Raw genomic sequence first — 22,500 nt, 5'->3', positions numbered from 1 at the left:
CTGTCTCTGTTGTTGGAAACTTAAAGGTTTTATGGTCTTATTTTAACAATGTGATCACACTTTCTTTTTTTGGTCAATTTATTTTAGTCAATCATTTTTTGGTAAACATTTTATTTTTAGTCAACAATTTTTTAGTCAACTTTCTTTTTGTCAACTTTGACATGTGTAAGGTGATGAAGCCGCTGCTCCTGTTACCCGAGCGTCCGTGCGCCCGCAAACCAAAATGCAGATTTTCCCCTTAAAATGTTAAAGTGATGCCAGAAAACAATATTTCTGTTCGTCAAAAACGGTATAATTACTCCAGAAATATGAGAATCAAACCGAGCGTCAGACAGCAGAGACAGCTTTGTTTTTACGGAGCTCCGAAGTCACGTTGTTGTTTACGTCCGCTGAGACATCTTGTTTACGTCATGTTGTTGTTGATATATCTTATAAACAAGATCAGAAACACAGTACTCATACTATGACTTTATAGAAACACCCCTGATAACATATTATTTTGCACGCCATAATATCAGTGAGCTACTTTTTTATGCTATTTTATTTCTATTGAGATGTTTACATTTTGGAATGTTTATTTGTAGTCTTTTAATTTGTATTCTACAAATGCCACAAATATCTTTTTATGCTGCTGCAATGCAAACATTTCCCAAATTGGGATCAATAAATATCTCAGTTTTACGATTAGAATAACTCATGTCATTTTAGAGCTGCTGACACAAACCCAGAGGATGGTTTTTCATTGATGTTCTGTTTTCAACACAGACGTTTGAACACCAAAGAAGAAGAGGAAGATCGGAGGCTCTGATTGGCCGGTTGAAGATGATGGCGGGGAGCGACTGAGGGGAATTGAACCGACGTCTCTTGGCGGGATGTTGGCGCTCCGCTGCCTGTTGCTCAGCCTGATGTTGCTCATCAACTCGGTTCAGAGCTGGAGAGCCTGCACAGGTACCAGAGAAACACGGAGAAACACGGAGAAACACAGAGAAACACAGAGAGAAACACAGAGAGAAACACGGAGAGAAACACGGAGAAACACGGAGAAACACAGAGAGAAACACAGAGAGACACAGAGACACAGAGAGACAGAGAGACACAGACACAGAGAAACACAGAGACACAGACACAGAGAGACAGAGAGACACACAGAGACACAGAGACACAGAGAGACAGAGAGACACAGACACAGAGAAACACAGAGACACAGACACAGAGAGACAGAGAGACACACAGAGACACAGAGACACAGAGAGACAGAGAGAAACACAGAGAGAAACACGGAGAGAAACACGGAGAAACACAGAGAAACACAGAGAGAAACACGGAGAAACACGGAGAAACACAGAGAGAAACACAGAGAGAAACACGGAGAGAAACACGGAGAGAAACACGGAGAAACACAGAGAGAAACACGGAGAGAAACACGGAGAGAAACACGGAGAGAAACACGGAGAAACACAGAGAAACACAGAGAAACACAGAGAGACACACAGAGACACAGAGACACAGAGAGACAGAGAGACACAGACACAGAGAAACACAGAGACACAGACACAGAGAGACAGAGAGACACACAGAGAGACAGAGAGACACACAGAGACACAGAGAGACACAGACACAGAGACACAGAGACACACAGAGACAGAGAGACACAGACACAGAGACACAGAGAGACAGAGAGACACAGACACAGAGACACAGAGAGACACACAGAGACACAGACACAGAGACACAGAGAGAAACATTGAGAAACACACAGACACACAGACACAGAGAGAAACACAGAGACACAGAGAGAAACACAGAGACACAGAGACACAGAGAGACAGAGAGACAGAGAGACACAGAGAGACACACAGAGACACAGAGAAACACAGAGACACAGAAACACAGAGAGACAGAGAGACAGAGAGACAGAGAGACACAGAGAGACACACAGAGACACAGAGAAACACCTTACATATCTACAGGTGTTATTATTGGCTATAAAGAGAGGTTACAGAGTAGAAAAAACAAATATCATTAAAACACCAATACGTCAGTTCCCCCTAGTCAGTCAGATGGAGGTGTTTAGCATAGCTTAGCACGAAGACAGGAAGCACTGGGAAACTGCTAGCCTAGCTTAGCATAACACTACATGCAGAGGACAACTAATTTATTAGCTCAAAGACTTGAAGCAGGGGAAACCTGCAAGCCTAGCTTAGAATAACACTACAGGCCAGGGGTAACTGCTAGCTAGCTTCGCTTAGCTCAAAGATAGAGGCAGAGACAATTAGCTTCTTAGCGCAAAGACTGGATGCAGGGGGAAACTGCTAGCCTAGCTTAGCTCAAAGATAGAGGCAGAGTAAAACTAGCTTCTTCGCACAAATACTTGAATTAGGGAGAATTGCTAGCCTAGCTTAGCACAAAGAGTTGAAGCAGTAGGGAACTCTTAGCCTAACTTAGCACAAAGACTTGAAGCAGGGAGAAACTGCTAGCCTAGCCTAGCTTGGTGGTAGATTCTGGTTCACATGTAAGAGCTGAGGCTCCTCAGAGTTGAATGAAGTCTCTCTGAAAGGCCGGTGTTTCAGAAGTTTTTCTGCAGCTTTGTGTGTTCTTTTTTTAGTCTTTGAAATATGAGCTCTGTTTCTGTGTCGTCTCCTCCCTCCATTCATCCTCCATTCATCCTCCATTCATCCTCCATTGATCCGGCTGCAGCAACTAAACACACAGAGGGCCTTAAAGGGGAATTCCAGATAAAAACTAAACCGCAGTCAGGAGACAAAGATGAAACCCGTCTTTCGCCTCGCTCAGCTTTCACAGCATTCTGACTGGAGTACCTGGGCTTCACGGTTTCTAATAAGAGTTGAGCTTCTTGTTGCTGCTTTACAACGTCCTCAATATATCATGACCCTCAAACACAACATTTTAACCATTTATAGCAACATAAAACACATATTAATCCGTACGTTGCTTCATGAATCTCTGTGTTATTCAGTGTATAACTCAGCAGTCCATACTGTAGTTACCAGAGGTGGGACCAGTCATTGTTCTGCAAGTCACAAGTAAGTCTCAAGTCTTTGCGCTCAAGTCGAGTCTCAAGTCAGGATGGGCAAGTTCAAGTCAAGTCCAAGTCCTAAACTTTGAAAAACCGAGTCTTAAACAAGTCATTATGTGCTTTTCACCAAATGTAATGACATCGATCAACAGAATCATACTTAATAATTAAACTGCTCTTTATTAGTCACATTAATAATTTAATAATCTATTTTCTCTCTGCTGGTAAAGTCACGTGTTTTCTTCTATTGTAAGAGGGATCAGTAAGGTAAGGCTACCGTGACGGTTTGATTCAGAAGGAGTTTAATGTATTAGATCCCTGATGTTGAGGTGACCAGAATGTTTATTTCCACTGTGTACAACATGTTATAAGGGACCCACAACCTATCTTTATGCAAGGGATAATGTGCAGCGAGGCGTCTCTATGGGGGAAGAGAACACCTGAATCTAGATCCCTCTGCAGGTGGTACTTTCACTATATTTTGATGATAATACTTTTGTACTTTTACTTGAGTAACATTTTGAATGCAGGACTTTTTATTGTAACCGAGTATTCCTACACTCTGGTACTTTTACTCAAGTACAAGATCTGAACTTCTCCCACCTCTGACAATAACTCCTGAGTGGTTACCAAAACAAAACCCTGCTCTGAAGGTTATTTTCATTTTACAAATCCTGCACTCAGCTCTGCTTTCTCCAATATCATTGAAATGCAGCCAGATTTTATCAAGTCGAGTCCAAAGTCATCAAATTGGTGACTCGAGTCTGACCCGAGTCCAAGTCATGTGACTTGAGTGCACACCTCTGGTAGTTCCTGTGTATTCCTATACTAGACTACTCTGTGTTTTTCTGTGTAACTATACAAGCTATTTCGTGAATCCATTCATTACTTTTACTCTTTATGCTTCTTTCCACATTGCTTAATGGATAATGTCTATAGGCCACTTTACTCCCTACTCTGTGACTCCATACACGACTTTGTAGGAACGTTTATATGTATACCTCACTTAGTGCTCAACACTGTACGTTGAGATTATGTCTGAATACTCTGATGTTCTCCGACAGCTTTCCTGCATATTTCCTGCTGTACATGACTCTCTAAGTTCTCATACTCAACTCTGAACGTTCTCCGTATGTTGTACACATTACTCCGTACATTACTCTGAAACACGGTACGTTCTCCGTATGTTGTACACATTACTCCGTACATTACTCTGAAACACGGTACGTTCTCCGTATGTTGTACACATTACTCCGTACATTACTCTGAAACACGGTACGTTCTCCGTATGTTGTACACATTACTCCGTACATTACTCTGAAACACGGTACGTTCTCCGTATGTTGTACACATTACTCCGTACATTACTCTGAAACACGGTACGTTCTCCGTATGTTGTACACATTACTCTGTACGTTCTCTTTAGGTTTCCTAACGTGACTCAGTATGTACTCCTTTGTGTGTTCCTACGTACGGTACAACATTCCTTCGTGTGCTACGCTGTACACAATACTTTGCTCCTCTATCATTACGTTCATGAATCTGTTATTTGGTCAGTGACCTCATACATTTCTCTTCACTCTGTCATTGTGTCAGAGAACTCAAGAGGTCCAGATTCAGGGCTTTGTTTCTCACACAAACCTTCTTCATAAAACCGCTCTACTCAATCACACAGGAAAGATAGCGTTGGTGTTACAGGAAGAAGCTGATATCTGTAACTCCACACGCCTTTGATTGCATTTCTAGACGGATGCTAAAGCCACAGGTAGAGGAATCAATCTGAGGTGATCAAAATAAACTCTGCAGAGGATAATCTCTGAGAACAGATAGAGATCTTTATCCAGCCGACCATCAATCATAGTCAGAGGAAAACGTCCTGATCTGATCAAAACAGCTGTTATATAACATCTGCAGTGATTACACTACTTCCAGGGTCCTGAAAATAGCTGCAGAGACAAAGTCTATCACTGACAACATAACACCAAGTTACCCTTGTTTCCTCCACAGATCTGCTTCCTCTTGACCTGCTGGACAGAGCTCTGATTCGCCCAGGACAAGCCCCGCCCCCTCAGGTAGGACAGGTGGAAAATGGCCAATTAACAAAACAAACAACCATTGTTCTGAAAGTACACATTCTCCATGCAAGTAACAGAAACACATGGTAATAATTACACAGAGGTGCATTATGGGACATTCCCCTTAATGAAATATTTAGTACTATGGCAAAGTTAGGCCTCACCCTACTCTTCCTCTGATTGGCTAATATTCCTACCTTTAAAAATGCCTAAATACATATATAGAAATATATAATGGTGGTTAATTAACAAATGATTGATCCAAACTGACCAATCAGGTGCAGATGGTTCAGTCCAAAGGCTCTCGAGGTCTCCGATTGACCGGCGCCGCGGCGACAGCGCTGAGTTTCCCCGCCTCCCAAATCTTCACCAACTGTGACTTCTTCCCCGCTGAATTCTCATTGGTCGCCACCATCAAGATCCAGAGGCTGAAGAAGGTGAGACAGTGGAGATGAAACTGTAATCGCAGATCATCTCAAATGATTCTTACATCACAGCAGCTCCATTAGCAACATCAATCAAATATTAGGACAAGATAAAAGGGTGAAAGACTATAACTCACTAAAGACAACATGCTCAAGACCCTCTATCGTGCATCAGATCTGGGATTTAACTCCCTAAATGTAAGGACTGACTGGTGCCCAAGTAGAGCTTCAGTCTAACTGAGTCCCTGTATCTCTGATTTGATGGAAACATTTTATAATCTCTGTTCAGGACATGGTTGGGTTCAGAGACGATGTTAATGTGTTGTTATGGTCGGCTGATTCATAGAGTCTCTCACAGAATCAGCCGACCATAACAACACACTAACATCATCTCTAATCCAGCCATGTCCTGAACAGAGAAGATAACATGTTTACATCGAATCAGAGATACAGGGTTCCACGATTTAATAAAGTTAGACAGAAGCTCTCCTTTGTGAACCAGTTGAACCAGAAGATGTGGTCCGGTCCGGTTTGAACCGGTTTCTGTGTGTTTCCAGAGGAGTGAGTACCTCTTCTCGCTGCTGGAGGAGGCGTCTGACTCTCTGGTTCTGGGGCTGAGGGTCTCAGAGAGGCGTCTCCACCTCCTGGTCTCTGGACCTGGTTCTGGAGCTCGCAGCCGGGTCAGCTTTAAGGACGTGGCGCTGGATGATAACCGCTGGCACACTCTGGTTCTGGCCGTCAGCGGACATTACGCCACGCTGACCGTCGACTGTGGACTCCCTCTGGAGCTGTGAGTCACCATCACAACACATTACTTATTACACATAGAGAGTAATTCATGTTGTCTTAATGTACATTATTTAATTTCATATTCTGTTCTTGTACATATCATATTCTATTTATATGTATGTAGACTTCTTGCACTATTTTTGTTGGGAAAATACTGAATGTCCTCCTCCAACATGAGAGCAACATGCTAACAAAGGTATCCCAACTGTAGCTGTGTGCATGACAGGATGTATGATTACCTAGAAGAGCATCAGGACTGTTTGAGGCATATGATAGCTATGTGATTAACATGATGATTCAGCCTCTATGGAGATAGACATATGACAAGCATGCTCATTTCTGACGTGGAGCTAATCTGAAGTAAACATTGAATACTGCTTTCTATTCCTCCATCTTGTGACTGTGTAACTCCCTCTCTTGGATATCAGCATGTGAAGGACACTGTTCAGGAACTAGTTGATGCTCTGTATGTGATGACTACTTCCATTCTGGAGAGGATCACAGATACATGGATCCTGAGATTGAAGTCAGATTTTTGTTATTTTTAGAAAAAGTCAGATTTTTGAGGAAAAATTCAGAATTTTTGAGATTTTTTGACAATAGGCGCGTTCACACCGGAGTACTTTTCACCGTACTTTTCGCGTTTAGTTCCGTTAGTACCCCTTATGTCCCGTTCACACCAAAAAGAGCACTTCATCTCGGGAACTTTTACCCCCATTTTTAGTGCCTGCTGAGAGATGGTTATCTCCTGGGGGAAAAAATGCCCCAGTTCTGATTGGCTGGGCGAATTGCAAACCACGTCCCGTACAACTCTGAAATGTTTTGTAGAGCCGCCATTTTATTATCCTCGCATTAGCATTATTAGCATTAGCATTCGCCCAGCGCACAAACGCAGAGAGACTAACTTATGGCAACACAAAAGAAAACATGGGAGCGGTGGAGATGAGGAGGTGTCGGAGTTCTGGCGATTTCCTCTGAAGGCTTCAGTAGAAGCTGCTGGGAGTCCCAGCAGCTTCTACTGAAGCCAGTCCCCAACTCCGGGGACTTCCGGCCGGGGACTCCGGGTGGCAGTATACGCCGTGAAGTTGTTTGCGGCCTGCCAGTAAACCCAAAGCAGAAGAAGAAGAAGTGACGTCAGCGGCTCATTTGCGTAATCTTCCCTCAGGGAATTTATTCCGGTGTGAACGCGATCTGTACTAAGTGCCCTGGGGGTAATAAGTGCCGGGGCACTGAGTGCCGGCACTGAGTACGGCAAAGTACTTGGTGTGAACGCGGCTATTGTCAGAATTTTGAGAAAAAGTGAGAATTTTGAGAAAAAGTGAGAATTTTGAAATTTGGAGAAAAAAATCTGAATTTTGAGAAAAAGTCAGAATTTAGATATTTTGAGAAAAAATCGGAATTTTTTGATTTTCAGAAAAAAGCCAACATTTTGAGAAAAAACTCAGTGTTTTGTACATGACAACCAGTATAGAGAACCGCAGTGACGCGTCCTAAAACCCAGAAGTAAACTCCTTCCGGTTCCTTCGTCAAAAACGCAATGCAATTTCTCCATAGGCAGGTACTTGCTTTCAAGCAGAACAGGGCTAACTAACTTAGAGGAGTGTTTTACGTGTTCGGTGTAATGACGTACAACGGCCTCCACAACTTCTGTAGTCCTATTCAGCCACATGTTAACAACCATCGTTTTTCAGACACGTAAACTCTTCAGAAATCACCAGTGGGGCACTGCTGATGTATTTAATGTCGTAGAACAAAACGTGATTTGTCTCTTCAGTTTGTGTCACAGACCTTATTTCGAGCTATTTTCCAAAATCCTATGGAGAAATTGCATTGCTTTTTGTCGAAGGAACCGGACGTGGTAAAAATGCTAACTTACTTCCGGGTTTTAGGACGCGTCACTGCGGTTCTCTATTCCTCCATCTTGTGAGTCTGTAACTCCCTCTCTTGGATATCAGCATGTGAAGGACACTGTTCAGGAACTAGTTGATGCTCTGTATGTGATGACTACTTCCATTCTGGAGAGGATCACAGATACATGGATCCTGAGATTGAAGCTCAAGCCGGGGACCAGGGATTATTAAAATGTTTAAGGATTCAGAAAAAGACAGAATTTTGGAGATTTTGAGAAAAAGTCCGAATTTTGTGATATTCAGGAAAAAGCTAACATTTTGAGAAAAAACTCAGTATTTTTCACATGACAGGATTTGATTACCTAGAAGAACTGGTATTCCTCCATCTTGTGACTGTGTAACTCCCTCTCTTGGATATCAGCATGTGAAGGACACTGTTCAGGAACTAGTTGATGCTCTGTATGTGATGACTACTTCCATTCTGGAGAGGATCATAAATAAGACCCTATGCTAAATGATGAAACTCACTAACATGATCATATAATATAGATTATCTCAACCCTGTCTCACAGTAAGCAGGTCCAGTCGTTCCCCAGCGCTCTGAGCACCAGAGGATCCAGGATCTTCATCGGCAGCCGGAGGAGGCTGAGAGGAAGATTCTCTGTGAGTCTGATCAGGAGTTTTAGGGTCAAGAAATGTCCGATTGGTCCGACGATTTCTCCAGATATTTTAACTTCCTGTCCTCTGTGTTCAGGGTTTGATTCGTCAGCTGGTTCTACTTCCTGGTTCAGACGCAACCTCCAGACTGTGTCCGACCTCTGACCCCCGTCTGGCTGAGCTCTCCGTCCCCAGGGTCCTAAAGGCAACCCCGATACAAACAGACCAGGATCCAGAGTTTCCGTACGGTGAGGAGGGGGTGTTAATAAGGACAATAACGACATGAGAAACAGCTGTTTACATATTTATGTTCAAATACCTTTGTTTATATCCTTTGTATTTTAGAATCAGAGTCAGAATACCTTTATTCGTCCCACAGAGGGGAAATTTACATTGCTACACAGTGTTGCCAACTTGGCGACTTTGTCGTTAAATTCGGTGGCTTTCCAAACACTCTCCAGCTACTTAGATAAAGAAAATCTTTTTTAAAAAGTTACACAATTTACAAAATACACACCCTATTTATTTTACATTTACCTCTGCAACATAGTGACATCACTACGTAACACTCGTGCTCCTATTGGCTAGCGCTCCAACACATTGTACGTGATAGGCTAAAGGGGGCGGGACATCTCTAAGCTAGGGATGTGCATCTCCATCACTGAGGCCGATGCGATGCGCATCTCGATACGTTGCCAACGATACGATACATTAACGATACCTTTGAAACACCAGGCGATGCGATACGATACGATTCACCCCTGTTGCGATACAGTTCGATACGATTTGATTCAACATTATGTGATACGGGGCGATACGATGTGATTCAACACGGTGCAAAATAATGATACTTCAATATGGTACGACAGAGGATTTTGTTGTATTCCTTATATGCAGCAAATCATACATTAACAAAAAAGTGCTTCACATATTTGCTTCTCTCTACTAGTACATCCCATCATGCTGTTTCTTTTTTACCTTAAAAAACTCTCCAGAGTAAAGTACAATTGTATAACACCTCACAGTTAAACAATTTAAGGATGCATTGCCCATGATTAACAATGTGCAAATAACAACTACCATAGTGCAATGCCCATACAGCTGCCAGCCTGATGTGCTTAACACTCATCCATAGGCTAACTCACCAGTGAGCAGGAAGCAGTGGTTTCTATAGGAACAATAAAGAAAATAACCTTTCACAAGCAGGTATTTCATAACTGCTTACAGTAAGGAAGACATTTAAACTATTATTGGCAGTCAGAGGCTGTTGTAAACTAAACACCACTCTCTCTGACAGAACACCTCACTGAGTGATTGAACTCATATGTCTAACTTTCAGGTTTCTCTTTTCAGCCGCAGACCCCATGTTGCCTCTTTATGTGCGTCGCTAAGTTCCTCGTACTACTTGTGTACTTTAAAGCGGCACGGCATCGTTTACAATTTGCGAGCGATTTTTCAAGTTGACCGTCTTTCTTGAAAAATCCGAAGTGTTGCCAAACGTTTGATTTGCAGGTATTTTTCGGTGCGCTGTGTTTCTCTTTCTCCTCGACTTCCATGTGTGTTGATAACTGAGACTCTCGGCCTCCGTAGTGCGAAGCAAAGATCAAAGATCGTCTCTGCTGAGTGCTGACAGGATGAGGGGTTATTATATGAATGAATCGTTTTTTTACCGATGCAAAGACGCTACAATCGATGCATCGCGAGTTCAACCCAAACTGTAGCCGATGTGCACTCTTTCAACCGGTGCACTCGCATCTTGAACGTTTATGCCGGTGCACCGATGCGAATCGGTGAATCTTAACATCCCTACTCTAAGCAGGTCGACCAATCACAACAGAGCCGGCCAGCTAACCAATCAGAGCAGACTGGGCTCTGGTTTCAGACAGAGGGGGAAAACACAAACTCTTAAACTGTTGATTGTTTTCATTATTGATAAATCTTCAAATTATTATTCATATCATTGAATAATGGTTTGGACAATAAAAACACAATATAGTGAGAAATGTCCATCCTATTTAAGACTGAAAACAAATATTTTTCTGCATGAAAAATACCATAACAATGACATTAAAGGTAGGGTAGGTAAGAATGGAGAAAGCAGCTCCAGTGGCTAGGATTTGAAAATACACAACCGAAAAAAATGTGCCCCTTCCTTACAGAGCCCCTCCTCCAACACACACGAACGCGCACATGACCAATGAGGGCACGAGCTGCTTTCTCCATTCTTACCTAGCTTACCTTTAATGTCAGATCAGATGGACCTTTATTAATACCGGTGGGGAAATTGAGGAGTTTAAGCAGCAACAGAGTGAGAGTGAAAAACAGATTAATACAATTAAAGATAACATTTCAACAAAAATAAAAATGATATACAGGTAAGTAACTGTTCAAATAAGAAATGAATTAAATGAACATATAAACATATAAACATATTATTATTATAACTAGTTGTATTTTATGAAGTATATTTAGTTTTCCTCTGTCTCATGTCGAGGCAAGGCAAGTTTATTTATAGCACCTTTCATCACAAGGCAATTCAAAGTGCTTTCATTTCATTTCAAACCTTTATTTAACCAGATTGGTCCCATTGAGATCATAGATCTCTTTTTCAAGGGAGACCCGCTTTAGAGACATGAGACACATTCAGAGCATTAAGACACATTAGAAACACATTCGATAATAAAACATGAATAACAGGTACATGAATTAAAGTTACAGTGCAGTGTGAGATATGAATATATCAATTATATAAAAAATAAAAGTCTTCAGCCTGGATGTAAAGTAGTAAGTCGAGCCGTCCTGGAAGAGGAACCCGGATAAATAAAGATCTGCAGGTTGTGATGGTATCACAGGGCCAGAAACATGAGCTGCAGCACGACTGACAGGAGGGAACAGCTGCTTCCTGAGTGTGTGTGTGTGTGTGTGTGTGTGTGTGTGTGTGTGTGTGTGTGTGTGTGTGTGTGTGTGTGTGTGTGTGTGTGTTTGATCTGTGTTTCTATAACAACAGTGACTGACTTGCAGCTTTAAAACACATGCTGCAGGTGTGTTCTTGTTATTGTGTCCACCCCCTCTTCACGATCAGAACTATAGCTTTTGCATATTCTGATCATTCAGAATCTGATATTTCAGATATCAGATTCCTCTCCGCGTGCCAGGGACAGAAATAGAACTGTGGTCGCTTAACAAGTGTATTCAAGTTTAAAATATATCTACAACAATGTGAAACGGTTTTAGAATTGACTCCAAAGAGGTTTAGGACTCATTGCTCTGCATTGTGTCTACAGAGAAACAATACAATAATATTAGGATTACAAAAGACCCCCATCACCCATAAGACTATTAAACACCTGAACTCTGTGAAGATCATCCATAAACATTCACCTGTTTGCATTTTGCTAATTATTTATCTAATATATCATATTCCATTTACTTGTATGTAGACTCTTCTTGCACTATTTCAATTTTATTTGTATTTACTTGTTTTATGTCCTATTATATTCATGTTGCTCTGTTGGAGGAGGACTTCAGTTTTTCATTGACACATCTCAAGAGAGACTTGAATATGAATGAGTTAATATTGTGTGGGGTTTAAGAGCCTGACAGTGATCTGAAGAGTCTGTAGATCAGCCTGAGGCTCAGAGAATGAACTCTTTGTGACTCACCTTATATAAACCTGACTCAGGTGAGCTGTCTGTGTTTGATTTACCTGCTCACTGCACTCTTTAATATGTCTGACAGTGATTCTTGTCAAAGGATAAATATGTTTATGCCCTGATTTGTCTGTTATACGATATGAAAATAGGCATTACACTCAATTTATCTAGCAGGGTCTAAAGTCATATTACAGGGTTGCCAACTTTGGGTACCTGGCTGGAGTGAGATTTTGATATCATGGGTTTAATTCGGTTTAATTACACATATGCGCACGAAATGACTGCTATCGTGTCAGCAGCGGGACCTTAGCATATATATAGGATATATATACAATATATACAAATACACAATAATGGACACAGACTATAAAGGGCACACAGTTTCATTCACTAATGAAAGTCAGACATGTTTGTTTCCACTGTTTTATTGTGTGCCTGTCGCGATAAGCAATTAATTGACTTATCGTACGATAAATAAAAATGAACTCGATAACTTTTCTGACCTCGATAAATTGCCATTTACATGAGGATGTGACTAGCAGTTTGAAAGGATGTACTTGAATTATTATTATATATTATCATTATGTCAGTGGTCTAAAATGGTCATACAACGGTGCCGACAATATTATCGTTTATCGCAATAATTTCCGGGAAAATGTATCCAACAAAATTAATTATCGTGAGAGGCCTATACATGAAACACACACACACAAACAAATCTATAGACTTACTCCAAACTGCCAAATATATATACACTCTCACTCTCATATACTCTTTGACTCTATTTTGGCCTAGTAGAACAATAAGCAGCAGACTTTTACTTTTTTATCATTTCTACTGGATCTTAGATCTGCGCATGCGCTCCAGAGCATTTTTGTTGGGTAATCTATGGTAGGGCTAACCCATACAGTGGTGGGGCTCAGTATTTGCAATGTAATTACATACACGCTCCCCCCGACAGTGAAACGCCACGCGTGAGGTTTAGATTATTTCCCTGTCTCAATCCAAATTGAACTGTATGAAATAAAAAGGCACATTTGTCTTGTAGTAAATAAAAAGGGCGACCTGGAGCCAATCCTGCAATTTCCCCACAGGTGAAAGAGTTGACCCCTGCAGGGGGGGGGTCTGGGGGGATTCTCGTATTCTAGTATTTATTTTTTAAATACTAACATAAAATACACATTCTGGTACTCTCTTGAGAAGAAAAATAAATAAATCTATTACTACACATTTAAAAAAATGAATGCCATATTATTTTTGTGTTACTTTGTTCTGAAAGCTGAACCTGCTGCTCCTCACAGAGAGAAGAGGGAAGAGGCTGTGTGAATTACTTTACATTGTGGATAAGGGTGGATAGCCCCCATTGTTCTGTGTGTCAAAATGAAAGACAGCCCACACACCTATCAATCATCAAACCGTGGGGTCTTATTTCATTACGTGTTGATTTCTATCAACACGTAATGTTGTATCGATGATATGAGATGTACTACCGCAAAAGTATTCTCCGTCGGGACTTCCTGCAACAACACCACGCCGTTATCGTGATTCTGATTGGCCAGAATACATTATCAAAGATGTTCTATTGAGAAGACGATCACTACGTGACAAAAGTTTTCAAAACCGTTTCTCGTCTTCGTATTCTTATTTTTGGCGTGAGAATAGTTTGGGCAGCGTGAGAGCGTGAGATTGAGAGTGAAAGCGTGTGTCACACGCCAGATGCGTGAGAGTTGGCAACCCTGCATATTATGCTATCAGAGTGACGCTAAAGCTAACAGAACTCAGGCCTGTTAAGTTTTAAAAATTCAGTCTCTAAATATTGCTAACAGAAAGTGCTAACAGCTCATTTTGAATGCTGTCTAACAGCTAATTTAAGAGTACTTTTTAACGTTGTAATTGTCTAATTTGGAATAATGGTACAGGAGGTAGCCTACTCCATTGTATGCATACTTGTAATGGTACTAGCAGGAGATGCTAACAGCTAAATCAATAATTCTTTAAATTGTACTACCAGATAATTTCGGCAAACAATGCTAACATTAGGTGCTAATACTTTACTGGAGCTAACAGCTAGTTCAGTGTAATTGTAATGGTGCTAACATTAGGTGCTAATACTTCTCCTGGAGCTAACAGCTAGTTCAGTGTAATTGTAATGGTGCTAACAATAGGTGCTAATACTTCTCCTGGAGCTAACAGCTAGTTCAGTGTAATTGTAATGGTGCTAACAATAGGTGCTAATACTTCTCCTGGAGCTAACAGCTAGTTCAGTGTAATTGTAATGGTGCTAACAATAGGTGCTAATACTTCTCCTGGAGCTAACAGCTAGTTCAGTGTAATTGTAATGGTGCTAACAATAGGTGCTAATACTTCTCCTGGAGCTAACAGCTAGTTCAGTGTAATTGTAATTGTGCTAACATTAGGTGCTAATACTTCTCCTGGAGCTAACAGCTAGTTCAGTATAGTTGTAATGGTGCTAACATTAGGTGCTAATACTTCTCCTGGAGCTAACAGCTAGTTCAGTATAGTTGTAATGGTGCTAACATTAGGTGCTAATACTTCTTCTGGAGCTAACAGCTAGTTCAGTATAGTTGTAATGGTGCTAACATTAGGTGCTAATACTTCTACTGGAGCTAACAGCTAGTTCAGAGTAATTGTAATGGTGCTAACATTAGGTGCTAATACTTCTCCTGGAGCTAACAGCTAGTTCAGTGTAATTGTAATGGTGCTAACATTAGATGCTAATACTTATACTGGAGCTAACAGCTCTACTTTATCTCTAACGTCCTGTGTGTTGAGTTTGCTGTAGTTTCCCTCCAGAGTTTTCAGTTATCTCTGGGGTTGATCTCCCTCCAGCTGATACTGACTGACGTGTGATGATTTATTTAATAAGAGTCATCTCTCCCTGTCTGCTCATAATGAAGACGTGTGGTTTGAAGGAGTGACGAAGACCTTCATTACCTTCATTAACATATAGCTGTCAGTGAAACCACACTCAGATACAGTTACTGTTGAAAACCAGACGCTGAAATCACAAACAATAAATGGTTCTGTGACAGAGGGGCTTTCCATCACAGTTAATGATGCTCCTCACTGTCTGGAAACGGGAGGTACTTGTACTGCAGTATTTACCTTACCCTCATTACAGAGGGAAATGTTGTTCTTTTTATGAAGTGTTCACATTACTGCAGTCAAAGTGCTAGCATAGTGAGGGGTCCATGTAGTTACTGCTATATTTTACCATATATTTTATATTATTTGTTTATGTTATTATAGTTTTCTTAAAATAGTTCTTTATCTGTGTTTTACATTTTCTAAATTAAGTCTAAGTAAGTCTAAATATTTGTATTGAGAAGAAGCATACAAGTGTATGCAATACACGGCAGTGGCTCAGTCAGTAGGGGCTTGGACTGGGAGCCGTAGGGTCGCCGGTTCAAGTCCCTGACCAGACCTAAATATGGAGTGTGGACTGCTACTTGGAGAGGTCCCAGTTCACCTCCTGCCCTGCCGTGGTGCCCTTGAGCAAGGCACCGGATACCCCCCCACTCCCATTGCTCCCCGGGCGCTGTACAATAGCTGCCCTCTGCTCCTTGTACTAGACTCCTGGTGCTAGGATGGGTTAAAAGCAGAGGCCAAATGTCACTGTGTGCTGGTTGCTCTGCATGTGAGACCATTAAAGAGGGTTTCATCCCTCCCATTCTAATAGTTCAGAAGAACATACAAAATAGTATATATAGTATAAATAAATAAACTTAAAGGGTGCAAATGAGCCCAGACTGTCCCAATAAACCTGATTCTGATTCTGATAACGCAGTCAGAGTAATGAACAAGTCCCAGGCTGTGATGTTTTACCATTAATAATAATAATAATAATAATAATAATAATAGTTTGGATTTATATAGCGCCTTTTAAGGGACCCAAGGTCGCTTTACAAGTAATAGGGCAAAAACAAACATAACAAAACAAAAGTCAGACAGCCAAAACAACAGATCGATTAGGGGCCGAAAGCCTTGGCAAACAGATGGGACTTGAGGGCCCTTTTGAAGGCGTTGAGTGTGGGGATGTTGCGAATCTCCGCAGGGAGAGCGTTCCAGAGGGTGGGGGCTGCCACACTGTAGGCTCTGTCCCCGAAGGTTCGCAGTTTGGTGCGGGGGGTGGTAAGCAGGCCAGAGTCTGAGGACCGCAGGTTCCGGGGTGGGGCATGTGGGTGAAGGATGTCCGATAGGTACTGGGGGGCAAGGGCATGGAGGGACTTGTAGGTAAGGAGGAGGACTTTGTAGGATATGCGGGACTTGACCGGCAACCAGTGTAGGTGGATGAGGGTGGGAGTGATTAAATGAACTGTTTATTGATTATCTTTGGATGAACCTGCTAATGATTGTCTCTTGTTGTGTTTCAGAGGCGGAAGCCCGAGTGACTTTGGGAACCCGTCCTCTGTGTTCAGAACCAGAACTGGGTCAGCTGTGGTTCAACGCCCAGAGCCGAGGCCTCTTCATCTGTGACGGAGGACGCTGGAGGACGCTGCTGGACCGTGAGACTTTTTATTTTTTTAATTCTTTAATTTTCATTCGACAAATATATAACACACACAACTACATAGGTACAAAACAGGGGAACACACTACTCCATGTTTACAGTCTTTCTTTTTCCTTGTACACTGTCCATTTCTCCCAGCGTTGTTCACAGATCTCTTCTTTAGTCCTTAGACAGTAGGTCAGTCTTTCCATAGTAACCAGTTCCGTGTGATGGCCTTTTTACCCGCTAGTATCAAGATTTATTTAATCCCACCCTATTTTGATATCATTTTAAATACTGAACCCCACCTTTACCTCCACGCGTCTCCTCTCTGCAGATCAGGAGCGTCTGGACTACGTAGAGCACCACCAGGACCTTTACACCAGCTCAGAGACCTTCGACGTGGAGGTGTTCTCCATCCCGTCTGAAGGCCTCTTCCTGGCTGCAGCCAACAGGTGATCTAACTGAACTCAAACTGGGACTAACGTTAGGATTCTGGTTTCTGACCAGCTAAAGGTCTTCAGGACCAACATGTCCTCTGTGATTCAAATAACTACATTACATCACATATCATTACATATCATTACATGTCATTACATGTCATTACATGTCATTACATGTCATTACATGTCATTACATATCATTACATGTCATTACATGTCATTACATGTCATTGCATGTCATTGCATGTCATTGCATGTCATTACATATCATTACATGTCATTACATATCATTACATGTCATTACATGTCATTACATGTCATTGCATGTCATTGCATGTCATTGCATGTCATTACATGTCATTACATGTCATTACATGTCATTGCATGTCATTACATATCATTACATGTCATTACATATCATTACATATCATTACATGTCATTACATATCATTACATGTCATTACATGTCATTACATGTCATTGCATGTCATTGCATGTCATTGCATGTCATTACATATCATTACATGTCATTACATATCATTACATGTCATTACATGTCATTGCATGTCATTGCATGTCATTGCATGTCATTGCATGTCATTACATGTCATTACATATCATTACATGTCATTACATGTCATTACATGTAATTACATGTCATTACATATCATTACATATCATTACATGTCATTACATGTCATTACATATCATTACATGTCATTACATGTCATTACATGTCATTACATGTCATTGCATGTCATTGCATGTCATTACATGTCATTACATGTCATTGCATGTCATTGCATGTCATTACATGTCATTACATGTCATTACATGTCATTACATATCATTGCATGTCATTACATGTCATTACATATCATTACATGTCATTACATGTCATTACATGTCATTGCATGTCATTGCATATCATTGCATGTCATTACATGTCATTACATGTCATTACATATCATTACATGTCATTACATGTCATTACATGTCATTGCATGTCATTGCATGTCATTACATGTCATTGCATGTCATTACATGTCATTACATGTCATTACATGTCATTACATATCATTACATGTCATTACATGTCATTACATGTCATTGCATGTCATTACATGTCATTACATATCATCACATGGCGTCCCTGAGCAAGGCACCGTTCCCTACACTGCTCCCCGGGCGCCGTTCAAAATGGCAGCACACTGCTCCTAACACTAGGATGGGTCAAATGCAGAGAAACAATTTCCCCACGAGGGATTAATAAAAGTTCATCTTATCTTACATATCATTACATTACATCACATATCATTACATATCATTACCTATCATTTAGCTGATGCTTTTGTCCAAAGCGACGTACAATAAGTGCAAAACCATAAAGAATCCAACTCCGAACAACAAGGAAAGTGCAGATATTTTCACTTCAAGCATCAGACCATAGTAAGAGCTGGTGAATCAGTTACAGGGCCTTAATTAACTCAACAAATGCTTCGTTTAAAAAATAAATAAATCTGAAAACAATCTTGAAAAACGTATAATAAATGTACAAATAATTATCCAAAAATATATAAGGGACATTTCTCCGAAAATATCAGTCAAATGTCAGAAGAAATATCCTAAAAAACCAATACAATTAATACATTTACAAATAATAATAAAGAGATATGGGTAAAATGGCAGTAACAAGTCCAGGAATAATATAAATACACAACAAAGAATTATCAAATTATATTTGATAATTTTAGGAAAATATAATGAATTAATGAATTAATAAAAAAAGAATTTGAAAATGTCCCCAAAGAACATTTTCAAACATCTAGAAAATATAAATAAATGTGAGAAAATGTCAGAAAGAATATAAATAAATATACAAAGAATTACCCCAAATATATATCTGTGAATTTCAGGAAAATATAATGAAAAAAATTAATGAATATAAAAAGAATGACCTAAAATCCTCCACTAAATATATATATATATATATATATATATATATATATATATATATATAGTAGTATTCGTTTATTTGTCCCCGAGGGGAAAATGGGTTGCAGCACATCACAAAGGCATTTAAAAAGATAAAACATACGTCACTGACAACAACATAGACTCAGATGAAGTGAGAGGCAAGAGGGTGCCTCAGGTCACTCACAGGTGCCTCGGGTCACTCACAGGTGCCTCGGGTCACTCACAGGTGCCTCAGGTCACTCACAGGTGCCTCGGGTCACTCACAGGTGCCTCGGGTCACTCACAGGTGGGTCTCGGGTCCTCACAGGTGCCTCGGGTCACTCACAGGTGCCTCGGGTCACTCACAGGTGCCTCAGGTCACTCACAGGTGCCTCAGGTCACTCACAGGTGCCTCGGGTCCTCACAGGTGCCTCGGTCACTCACAGGTGCCTCAGGTCACTCACAGGTGCCTCGGGTCACTCACAGGTGCCTCGGGTCACTCACAGGTGCCTCGGGTCACTCACAGGTGCCTCAGGTCACTCACAGGTGCCTCAGGTCACTCACAGGTGCCTCGGGTCACTCACAGGTGCCTCAGGTCACTCACAGGTGCCTCGGGTCACTCACAGGTGCCTCAGGTCACTCACAGGTGCCTCAGGTCACTCACAGGTGCCTCAGGTCACTCACAGGTGCCTCGGGTCACTCACAGGTGCCTCAGGTCACTCACAGGTGCCTCAGGTCACTCACAGGTGCCTCAGGTCACTCACAGGTGCCTCGGGCACTCACAGGTGCCTCAGGTCACTCACAGGTGCCTCAGGTCACTCACAGGTGCCTCGGGTCACTCACAGGTGCCTCAGGTCACTCACAGGTGCCTCGGGTCACTCACAGGTGCCTCGGGTCACTCACAGGTGCCTCAGGTCACTCACAGGTGCCTCGGGTCACTCACAGGTGCCTCGGGTCACTCACAGTGCCTCGGGTCACTCACAGGTGCCTCAGGTCACTCACAGGTGCCTCAGGTCACTCACAGGTGCCTCGGGTCACTCACAGGTGCCTCGGGTCACTCACAGGTGCCTCGGGTCACTCACAGGTGCCTCGGGTCACTCACAGGTGCCTCAGGTCACTCACAGGTGACCCGATATACAAAATCAAACAAATACAATGAAGACATGTAATACTAAAGAGGTATGAGTAAACAGTCCAGGAACAATATAAATAAAACAACAAAGAATTATCCAAACATATCAATATAATTCTCCAAAAGAGTCAAATGAGAAACATGTCCTGGAAAATATTAATAAATGTGAGAAAGACTTCCTGGAAATACAAAAACGACAAAGAGTTATCAAAACATTGTGAGTAAAATCCTCCTCTAAATATATATATATATATAAGACATGTGCCTCGTCCTGCAGGGACTCCCGGCCCGGCTCCGGTCTCTACAAGTGGAGCAACGGGTCCTTTGTTCTCTATCAGAACATCAGCACTCAGGAGGCTCGGGCCTGGAAACACTTCACTATCGACGGGAAGGTGAGAGCTGCTCCAGCTTTAAACATACAGGAGCAGCAGACTGCATTACTGTATCTGAGTCTCTGCTGGGACATGTCTCTGGTGTTCAGGTGTGTATCAGTATGTAGTGTCTCTCCTGGGACATGTCTCTGATGTTCAGGTGTGTATCAGTATGTAGTGTCTCTACTGGGACATGTCTCTGATGTTCAGGTGTGTATCAGTATGTAGTGTCTCTCCTGGGACATGTCTCTGATGTTCAGGTGTGTATCAGTATGTAGTGTCTCTCCTGGGACATGTCTCTGATGTTCAGGTGTGTATCAGTATGTAGTGTCTCTACTGGGACATGTCTCTGATGTTTCAGGTGTGTATCAGTATGTAGTGTCTCTACTGGGACATGTCTCTAATGTTCAGGTGTGTATCAGTATGTAGTGTCTCTACTGGGACATGTCTCTGATGTTCAGGTGTGTATCAGTATGTAGTGTCTCTCCTGGGACATGTCTCTAATGTTCAGGTGTGTATCAGTATGTAGTGTCTCTGCTGGGACATGTCTCTAATGTTCAGGTGTATATCAGTATGTAGTGTCTCTGCTGGGACATGTCTCTGATGTTCAGGTGTGTATCAGTATGTAGTGTCTCTCCTGGGACATGTCTCTGATGTTCAGGTGTGTATCAGTATGTAGTGTCTCTACTGGGACATGTCTCTGATGTTCAGGTGTGTATCAGTATGTAGTGTCTCTCCTGGGACATGTCTCTGATGTTCAGGTGTGTATCAGTATGTAGTGTCTCTGCTGGGACATGTCTCTGATGTTCAGGTGTGTATCAGTATGTAGTGTCTCTCCTGGGACATGTCTCTGATGTTCAGGTGTGTATCAGTATGTAGTGTCTCTCCTGGGACATGTCTCTAATGTTCAGGTGTGTATCAGTATGTAGTGTCTCTGCTGGGACATGTCTCTGATGTTCAGGTGTGTATCAGTATGTAGTGTCTCTCCTGGGACATGTCTCTAATGTTCAGGTGTATATCAGTATGTAGTGTCTCTGCTGGGACATGTCTCTGATGTTCAGGTGTGTATCAGTATGTAGTGTCTCTCCTGGGACATGTCTCTAATGTTCAGGTGTGTATCAGTATGTAGTGTCTCTACATGTCTCCATGCTCTGATGTTCAGAAAGCTCTTTATGTTTCTCATACTGCCTGTGCTGCAGCACCTCTTTTCACCCTCTGTCTGGAACCAGAGCCCAGTCTGCTCTGATTGGTTAGTTGGCCGGCTCTGTTGAGATGGAGGAAAAAGTCAGAATTTTGACTTTTTCAGGAAAAGTCTAAAACAATTTCAGAAAAAAAGTCAGAATTATTTTTAGAAAAAAGTCAGAATTCCTACATTTACAGAAAAAGTCTAAATTGTAAAATTTCAGAAAATAAATCATAATTTTTACATTTTCAAAAATCACATTGTACGTGATAGACTAAGGGGCGGGACATCTCTAAGCGGTTGACCAATCAAAGAGCTGCTGCAGAGCCACTATTTCAAGTATACACTCGATGACGTCGTGTACTTGAAATAGTGGCTCTGCAGCAGCTCTACTCGACATGAGAACGGCCTCTGTCTGA

General features: G+C 41.6%; 1 protein-coding gene across 1 annotated transcript in view; it reads left to right on the top strand.

The window, feature by feature from the left end:
* The window catches only part of LOC117489198 (thrombospondin-type laminin G domain and EAR repeat-containing protein-like), a gene marked incomplete at its 3' end in the record, with an annotated part of 24,413 nt that overhangs the window by 244 nt on the left and 1,669 nt on the right, over window positions 1–22,500 (top strand). Inside the window, 9 exon segments of the mRNA XM_034138371.1 lie at window positions 766–948; window positions 5,045–5,109; window positions 5,391–5,557; window positions 6,100–6,327; window positions 8,749–8,839; window positions 8,931–9,081; window positions 16,881–17,012; window positions 17,334–17,451; window positions 20,805–20,919. Coding sequence (XP_033994262.1) covers window positions 873–948; window positions 5,045–5,109; window positions 5,391–5,557; window positions 6,100–6,327; window positions 8,749–8,839; window positions 8,931–9,081; window positions 16,881–17,012; window positions 17,334–17,451; window positions 20,805–20,919 — 1,143 coding nt within the window.

This window comes from Trematomus bernacchii, unplaced genomic scaffold (assembly GCF_902827165.1).
Source record: "Trematomus bernacchii unplaced genomic scaffold, fTreBer1.1, whole genome shotgun sequence".
Lineage (NCBI taxonomy): Eukaryota > Metazoa > Chordata > Actinopteri > Perciformes > Nototheniidae > Trematomus > Trematomus bernacchii.
Note: the sequence above shows the minus strand (reverse complement) of the source record. Positions and strands in the feature narration are given on the sequence as shown.